At 38.0% G+C, this 9,914-nt stretch overlaps 1 protein-coding gene across 1 annotated transcript; it reads left to right on the top strand.

Annotated features, from left to right (window-relative positions):
* Window positions 1–251: 251 nt before the first annotated feature.
* On the top strand, window positions 252–8,079 carry LOC135074251 (uncharacterized). Its single transcript, XM_063968540.1, has 4 exons — window positions 252–454; window positions 4,552–4,647; window positions 5,963–6,106; window positions 6,860–8,079. Exons 2-4 carry the CDS (start codon window positions 4,618–4,620, stop codon window positions 7,049–7,051), a joined length of 366 nt encoding a protein of 121 aa, XP_063824610.1. The 5' UTR covers window positions 252–454; window positions 4,552–4,617; the 3' UTR covers window positions 7,052–8,079.
* The last annotated feature ends 1,835 nt before the right edge of the window (window positions 8,080–9,914 follow it).

Raw genomic sequence — 9,914 nt, forward strand, 5'->3', positions numbered from 1 at the left:
TGAAGTTCGTTGAGTTTCGATGGAAGCCACAGTTCGCCATATTCGATAGCACTAGCAATCGCCGAAGCTCTGCGATCTTATCTCTTAGTAATAGAGTCCACTTTTGCAGATACCTCAAGCTCGTTGAGTTTCGATGGAAGCCACAGTTCACTGTCTTCGATATCACTAGCGATTGACAAAGCTGTATGTTCCATAGACGAAGCTGACATCATCTTTATGTCACAGTAATAAAGTCTAATTTTCAGATACCTCAAGTTCGCTGAGTTTCGATGGAAGCCACAGTTCACCATCTTCCATAGCATTAGCGATCGCCGAAGCGCTATGTTCTATAGACGAAGATGACAAACACACACAAGAAATTGTTCAATTAGTGGCACAGACTAAGAAAACGTTTGCGTTGTCCAATATATTTGGATTGGAGGATTTTCCGGAGTTCGCGGAACTTTTTGAAGAGGTATTTTTTTATTTTATTTCTAGTAAGGAGTTAACTGATTGTGAGAAAGAGTTGGAGGATACTGAACCCTCAGTTCGTGAGTCTATTTCGCAATTGGCCGGCTTTTTTTGGTTTCCGTAGCCAAATGGCAAAAAACGGAACCCTTATAGATTCGTCATGTATGTTTGTCTGTCCGTCTGTCCGTCCGTATGTCACAGCCATTTTTTATGCATGGCAAAGCAGGTATTTGACTGCAACCACACTTGGTGTTAAGAGAGATGCAGTCTAGGATTGTACATATCTGCCTTGTTTTGTGTTTTCTCATTTTCTACCCATTTTGCTGCATGCGGCATTTTTTTGGATAAGCTAGATCCACAGTAGATATCCTTGCTACACACGGTTGATGTTTTATCAAGAACATTGACGTCATTTATGAATAACCAAATACCTAATAATATGTTATTTTAATAGTAAGACACGGGTCTTAACGCGACGTTTATTAAGAGCCATTTTACATTTTCGTGCGAATTTCTAAGATTTTGGAAGCATGAATTACTATCTTAAGCAACACCCAGAGATTATTTAATAACTGCGAAAGATAGGTCAATCCTTGGTGTTGACCATTAATGAAACGGATTTACTAAAACTCTTTTGCTTAATTCACAGTGCCCCATCTCCCACAACCATTTTACGGAAAAATTGCCGCAGACTCATTTTCAAAGTCCTGTATCTATTATTTATGCTCATATAATAAGCTTAAAAATATATAGTAATCATCGGACATATATTCTTGTAGTCCATTAATGAAATAGATTCTTGAATTTCATTACCATTATTGAGTAAAATATAAAAATAATTTGGCAAATTTGAAGATTAACGTCACATTTTGATCGTGGTTTTTGGTTTAAAAACACAGCAATAACTGCAATAAAAGTATCCCAAAATATAGAATATTCATTGTAGAATTGATTTCTACAGTTATTGTTTAAATATTAGTAACCACTTTGTCAAAATATTGATGTGAATATCAGTATAAATTACAATACGCAAGCCGACATCGATTAGTATGGCGCGAGCGCCCGTCAAGGCAGGACCTGTGTCATTTTTCCCGCCGTGACGTTTACGTGCGTTCGTGTCGTAAAGCGGTGATTTGTACGGCGACCAAATACATTTGATACTATGCCGAGAGGCTGGCCGGCCGAGCAGAAATTGAAATGATGTATTTTAATTTCTTTGACGGATCTGGGTGTAACTATGTATTATATGTAGGTACATAGTATTTAATTTAATAAATAAATTATAAAAAAGAATATCCATTATGCGAGCACCCTTAACACAAGCATATTAGTTGCCTACTTTTGGACTAGATGGCGCTGTGAAATTGTCCAAAGATTTGTTTATTGATTTATCCGCTTTGAGTTTTGTTTCGTGAAGAAGAAAAAGAAGCGTTTTGTTTCGAGAGGGAAGCTTTGTTGTTAAATCTATACTAATAAAAGAGGAAAGATTTAATTGTTTGTTTGTTTGGAGGCAATAGGCTCCGAAAAAAAATTCTTTCACGATTTAGAATCCTAATTTTTTTCTATTTAGGCCATAAAATATTTTCAAAAACTTTAGTCCAAAATCTTTGATAAAATTCGACGTTTAATAAATAAATTAGATAACATATTAATACTTTTTTTTCAGTACGATTTTAGTACTTGTTTTTCAGAAATTCTACGATTTAACTAAACGTCTAGTGTTTAATATTTTATGCATAATTTATTAACTTCTAAAATATACATTTATTGATAGATGACGTGCTTCGTATTTTATTAAAATTATTACCTGACTAGGTTAAAAAGGTGTGGAATGGTATTTTGGAGATAACTTGGTTCCATAGAAATATAGAGAGATGCTAAGTTTGCAAATAAATGATTTTATTATTATTTGTATTATTATTATAAGTAATGCGCTGAGTTCGAAACTCAGTGTCGTATTAGAAATTCACACACACAAAGAAATCAATATATGTGCTCATTATCCACTGCGGTATCAGTATTCAACGTTCGAATAATCTTTAGTACTATGCAAGCAATATAAACTGTTTACATAATGACGTCGCTACTGTCATCATTGCTTTCACAAGCAATATGTTCTAATTTGTCCCTTGTCACATTTCCCTTTAGTTTCTGTGATCTGTGCTTGTTTCTAAGTTGATATCAATGAAATATTTCTTAGTACTTTTGATTTAAATTTTTTTTTGACACGTGTTTGAAAAATCAAGGTCTTTTACAATAAAATAACAAGTGAAAACGTAACATTGCATTGCAACTCGCAATTTCGCAATATTGATGAGGAGATTCCATTGGAAAGTCTGTATTCATTCCTAGGATTCCCCTAACACCATCAAATTCAAGAGAATTCAAGAGAGTGCAGTTTCCCATCTCATGCTTAGGGACCACGGTTTAAAATAGTGTGGTTGCATAGAGCCTGCAACGGGCAACCGCGTGCGCAGCTGCTCATACTAATTTTCGATACAAAAGCAAGTGTTGGCGCCCTCACGAGTTTTAGCGAAGTTCCATATGGTAGCGGGAGTAGACTTAATGGAAATCTATGCTTCTCCGACAACCAGTTGTATGTGGAATACTCCAGAGTATGCGCACACAATAGTCTGGTTATTTTAGCACCTGAAGGAAAAACAAAAAAACATTGTTTACAAAGAAATCTGCGGCAGGTGTAGTGTTTTAATTTTGTTTTAGAAAGATCTCATAATTTTGTAAGTATTCAAATATTTAAACATAATAATTAGTAGATTTTATATCAAAAAATATTATAATCATTTAACAAAATTAATTTTCTTAGAATATTTTAATTCTGTTAGAACCATTTTCCACTTCATCGCAGAAGAAGTCGCGGGCAAAAAGCTAGTATGAAATATGTAGTATTGCCCGCGGCTTCACCCGCTTGAAATTTAGTTTGTCACAGATCGTCATAAATTATAGCCTATACATTGCTATTCTGGTCGACGCCAGGGATGGATGAGCGTCGATGTCGCTGGCGACAGGGTCTTCTGGTTTAGGGTTCATGGCGTAGGTCTCAGGCAAAATGAAATCCACTCGTAGAAATTAATAAACTCAGTGTATTCACGAAAATAATTACACACAGCATTAGAGTCGTATCGGAACTGAGTGAACCAAAGGTCTTGCGATAGGAACGTCCGACCCGAGTGATAGTTGAACACAGACTGCCTAGTACTGCTGTACTGTACTGTAAAGTTTCATCAAAATCTGTTCAGTAGTTTTTGCGTGAAAGTGTAACAAACATCCAGACATCCACACAAACTTTCGTATTTATAATATTAGTAAGACTAGTAAGAAGTAAGATAGTAAGATGAATTATTTTAGTTATTTGGTTACTTATAATAATATTTATTTATTTATTTCTTAGCTCTGTCTGATAAATGGATCTGGAGGAGATGCAATGGCCACCTCCGTAACAAAACAATAGAACCCTATGGAGTTAGGGCTTGTGTGATTTGCCTTGACGAATATTTCGTATCCAGGGTCCGATGATGAAGCTGTAAGGGGGCAGATTTTTTTTTTCACTATGTGACTGTCTTTATTTTGTACAGTCGACAGCACATCAAGCTATACATTTTCGTTTTTTAATATATATTTTACATATTATACCTATTCGTGTTTCATTATTCGTATCCAGGGTCCGATGATGGAGCCGGAAGGGGGCAGATTTTTTTTTCGCTATGTGACTGTCTTTATTTTGTACTTAATATATATTTTACATATTATTCGTGTTTCATTATGAATCGAAATATAAAAGACTTAATAAACTCTATTAAAAATTTAAATTAATTTATCAAGTTTGAATACCTCATTCTACCTTAAAATTAATAACTTAAATCAAGTCTTAATACGGTCACGGCTCAAGATTTTTTTGTCAATTTCAGCGTTCTTTTTACTCTTTTGACGTTGCGTTGACAGCTTTTACCTAAATTCGCGCGGAATATTTTTGTGAAATGGCTCTTAATGAGTTACATTATGTACTCACGGCTTGACGTTTCGGCTCCGATGCTGCAGCCGTGGTCACAAGCAGACTGAATATGTATATGTTATTTATTCTAGGGAGATGTACCAGGATCTAACGCAGAACGGGCGAGTGACGCCGCGGCTCTGACTAGTCAAATTCTGATGTCGGCACCGGGGAGAGATAGCTTGAGGGTAAGTAATATAAAAAATATGATACTAAACTTTTTAAATAATAAATGTTACTAATATGTATACAGGTGTCCCAAAAAACTTCCAAACCTATTTATTGAAATGACTTACTGACGGACTGACTGACTGACATAGTGATCTATTAACACACAGCCCAAACCATCGGATCGGGCTGAAATTTGGCATGCAGGTAGATGTTATGACGTAGGCATCCGCTAAGAAAGGATTTAACGAAACTCCACCCCTAAGGGTGTAAAATGGGATCCACGCCTACGAAGTCGCGGGCGGCCGCTAGTTTATAATAAGCTGCTTGAAGGCTCACAGAGATTCCAAAGCGCCAACAAGTTATACAGGGTGTTAGGTAAATGGGTATATGAGCCGACACTAGCCCATGTTAACATGGGCATATAAATGGTATGGTGAAGTCAGAAAATTGATATCTTCATTTTAATTATTTTAATTTTCATGTAAATCGGATTTTATCAAATTTATTTTGTATGAAAATAAAAATAAAAAAATTACGATATCAAATTTCTGACTTCACCATACCATTTATATGCCCATGTTAACATGGGCTAGTGTCGGCTCATATACCCATTTACCTAACACCCTGTATACAAAGCAAATAATAAAAATTAATAATGTCACTGAATGTCAATGTTATGGAGATGAGTAGTCTATCGTAAGGTATGGGAGGCATGGTAAGCACGGGAGGGTTTTTTGTGATGTCAAACGTCAGACTTCCATGCTCTGTCCTGTCACGTCATAATATGTCACCTCTCCCATGCCGCTTCAGGCCCTAGACCTATAGCTACCAATGTTGAGTTAGTTGAGTTAAGGTCCTATGTCCCATAGATGGAGCAGAGGGAGTCCACAACAGTCCTCGTTTGATCTCGCTCCAAGTCTTGCCGATTTTGTTCGCCTCGTCTGCTATTACAGTGCGCCGCCAAGTTTGCTTGGGGCGACCACGTTTGAGTTTTCCTTGGGGGTTTCAATCCAGAGCCTGCTTGGGGATGTGATAGCTAACAATGTGCTTGATACTAATCCCAACTAATATTATAAATGCGAAAGTAACTCTGTCTGTCTGTCTGTCTGTCTGTCTGTCTGTCTGTCTGTCTGTTACGCTTTCCCGCTTAAACCTCGCAACCGATTTTGATGAAATTTGGCATAGAGATAGTTTGAGTCCCGGGAAAGAACATAGGATAGTTTTTATCCCGGTTTTTGAAACAGGGACGCGCGCGATAAAGTTTTTCTGTGACAGACAAAATTCCACGCGGGCGAAGCCGCGGGCGGAAAGCTAGTCTAACATATTTCCTAGGTAATCTACGACCACCTCCAGTTACACGCAGAGAGGATATACAAGGAACTCGGTACGCAAGAGCCTTGCGACAGCTCGGTGCCGCTGAACAAGGCTCCGCTCATATACATCATGTTCCACATTGGGAGGCGACCGTTTGATCAGGTAATATTTTTATTAATCTCTTGATCTTTATGTCGTACAGCGCCTGCTTCAGACGCAGAGGACCCGGGTTCGACTCCCAATGGGTGCAGATTTTTCTGTTCGGTTTGGTTGGTTGTAGGGCTTGTTCTAAGTCCGCCTGGCTAGCTACCACCATCTTACCTAAGTATGTCGCCATATCAATAATGTTAACAGCATTGTTGTGTTCCGGCAGTTAGAGTTAAAATAGCCAGTTCCTCCGAGGTTGAGGATTCCGGGTGAATCTCGCTTCCACCTTCGGCGTGATCATCACTTACCATCAGGTGAGATACAGGCCAAGCCTCGTTGTGTATAAAAAAAAACAATATCTGTAGATTCTAGCTATACAAGACTTCACTGGTTAAGTTTCGTTAGCGGTCAAACTGCAGAGTGTAGGTCCTGGTTAGCGGTCAAACTGCAGAGTGTAGGTCCTGGTTAATAATCCCGTTAATCTCTTGATTTCTACTGCTTTTTTTTGTATGACGTTTATTTTAACAATTCAGTTAACTCAAATGTTGAGTTATTTGGCCTAAAATTACATCTCAGTAATTGTAATCAATGCTTAACCCTAATTAAATAACAGGATAGGATGTCCTCAATCAAATATTTTTCAAATAAGCATTCTTTTAAGGGATCGGTCGTTGTAGAAATCATTTGGATAGTCCTTTCCTCCAGCATTGGACGTGCTCCTTTATGCTAGTTGTTTTGCACTGCACTGAAGTCAGTTTTCTTTCACAGTTCCTCCGCAACGAATGGCCAATGCCGTGGAGTAAGCTGGTCGCTTGCGCAAAGGCCTGGTCGGGCATAGAAGGCGCACGCGCACACGTCATGCGCCGCGCTGACGTCAGAGGCGCTAAGACTTGCAAGAGCACGCGACAACTGATAGAGTTATATGCCATGTTCAAGGCGCCAACTGAAGGACTGCTCTAAGTTTAATTTTTCTTTATGAAACTATTTATTTAGCTATGCTGACTTCAGTGGCGCCAAAGACTTGCAAGAGCACGCGGCAACTGCTGGAGTTATATGCCATGTTCAAGGCGCCAACTGAAGGACTATTGTAGGTCACGTGACACACTGCAGAAGGGCACGTGATGCGTTGAGCTGACGTCAGAGGCGCTAAGACTTGCAAGAGCACGCGACAACTGATAGAGTTATATGCCATGTTCAAGGCGCCAACTGAAGGGCTATTGTAGGTCATGTGACATTCCACCGAGTAGCCAAGAATTGCAAGAGCTTGAGACAACTGTTAGAGTTACATAATTATACTGTGATTATGGCGCCAACTCGAGAACTGCTCTATTATGACGTACCTTATACGCCGCGCTAACGTCTGAGGCGCCAAGACTTTCAAGAGCACGCGGCAACTGTTAGAGTTATATGCCATGTTCAAGGCGCCTACTGAACAGCTACTGTAGGTCACGCACGTGACATACCTCAGAAGGTTACGTAATGCAGTTTGGTGACGTCAGAGGCGCTAAGACTTGCAAGAGCACGCGACAACTGATAGAGTTATATGCCATGTTCAAGGCGCCAACTGAAGGACTGCTCTGAGTTTTATTTTTATTTATGAAACTTTTTATTTAGCTATGATAACTTCAGTGGCGCCAAGACTTGCAAGAGCACGCGGCAACTGTTGGGGATAATTATACTCTCTGTTTAAGGCGCCAAATTAAGGGCTACTGTAGATCACGTGACATACCTCAGAAGGTCACATGATGCAGTTTGGTGACGTCAGAGGTACCACGACTTGCAAAAGCACGCGACAACTGTTAGAGTTATATGCCATGTTCAAGGCGCCAACTGAAGGACTACTCTAAGTTTTATTTTTATTTTATTTATTTACTGAGACCGAACAATTTGAGTGATGCACTATGCTGAATTCAGATGTGCTAAGACTTGCAAGAGCACGCGACAACTGTTGGAGATATATGCCATGTTCAAGGCGCCAACTGAAGGGCTACTCTAAGTTTTATTTTTATTTTATCAACTAAATACAAGGACGGACTAATAGTCAGTAATAGATGGCGCTGACAGCGACTTGGCTCGCGCCTTACGATGTTCTCAAGCAGAAGACTATCAATAAATAAAAGTGGACGCATTAGCTATAACTACACTGGTCATCATAAAAATCGACCCACCCGCGACAAGCACTTTCAAACGTATGCATCCCCACTTCCCACCAATATCACTATACTATAATATTACCATTTAAAAGCCTAGTTCTAAACTTCATTTCATTAAAGGAAAGGTTTTCACCCCAAAAATGTGTCTGTAGAAGAATCCAGAGTCACTTCTTCAAAAAATAGGTAGTTACGCTTGAGCCAACTTTTATGGCTATAAAACTGTTAAGTTGGGATTAATCGCTATCCATCTGTTTAAGAGGACACGTGAGATCATTATTTGGTTTTATAACCATAAAAATTGGTCTAATTGATCCCAGAGATGAGCCCAAAGTGAGGTCTTTTTTCAAGTTTTTCAAGTCACATTTTTGTATATTATGTTAATCGTTAATTAGGAAATTAAATGTGTTTTTCTTTAAGGATATTTATTGGGCTTTCAAATAACACCAATATTGTTGGGGCACCATGATTGTGTCAGTAGAAACGAGTTTTCCTGTAAAACGTAGGTGGGCCGATTTTTGTGATGACGATTTATTATACCAACAGAAGTCATGCTGTCTTATCGGGTCGACCACGTAGACAGAGGACGGTAAACTATCGTTTAACTAAATACAAAGAAGTACCAACGGTCACCAATAGTGAAAGTTAAAAGTGCAACTTACTAAGTATAATGTAGCAATTAAAATGTACCTACTGTTATTAACCAAATAATAAATAATCTTACAAATTAATGGCTTATAAAAATTTACTTTTTATTTTACATAGTGCTCCTTGCGGAAAAGGCTCTGTACATGGTAATTTAAATGATATTTATCTTCAGAATTAATACTTATTAGTACTACGTATTTATTATGTGTTTCTACTATAACAAGATTAAAAAACTTATACACTTGACCGAGTAGATTCATCTACTCGGTCACCTAAGGTAAATAGTGTGCTCGCCTTATGGTTCACCATAAGGCGAGCACACTATTTACCTTAACTTTTTACCTCTGTACACTACCACGGTTACACAACAAAATTATCAACAACTTCTGATAGAAACAAGTGACTGTTAGTCCCAATTTTCAACCGAAACACGAAAACAGTCGTGGAGCAAAAACACTCATTTTTGGCTTGTATCAGTTTTTGTCCACGACTGTACAATATAACAACAATCGCCAGAATATTTCGAAGAAACTCCGAAGAAATTTCTAGCAGCGAGATGTCAAACTGTAATAACATTATCATCTGGCATCTATGAGACCCGATAGGTCCTCGTTAAGGTGCTCATTCACCGGGACTATTGCCTGTAATGTAAAATCCAAGAAGATGTTCGAATCGAATATTCACGTGCAATACCTAATGATAAAATACGTAGGTATAAGTGTTTGTGAAATAAGTGTGCAAGTGATACAAAACGCCGCAAGGTCACGTCTTCAGATTCTCTCAAGAAAGTCTGCGTGACTGTTCATAATTACTACTGAAACCTAAGGTAAGTAACTAATATCATTTCATTAAAATTAAACAATTCATTCATTTTAATTTATAAACTTTTAAAATATAAGATGTACCTAGGTATTATAACACTTGCTTTAAAGGCAATCAGTAAAGCAAGAGTGTAAAGTATTTTCCTATAATGAGACAAATAATCTTAATAATTTGAATTATACTTACCACACCACTGCTCAGTA

Source organism: Ostrinia nubilalis, chromosome 8 (genome assembly GCF_963855985.1).
Source record: "Ostrinia nubilalis chromosome 8, ilOstNubi1.1, whole genome shotgun sequence".
Classification (NCBI taxonomy): Eukaryota; Metazoa; Arthropoda; class Insecta; order Lepidoptera; family Crambidae; genus Ostrinia; species Ostrinia nubilalis.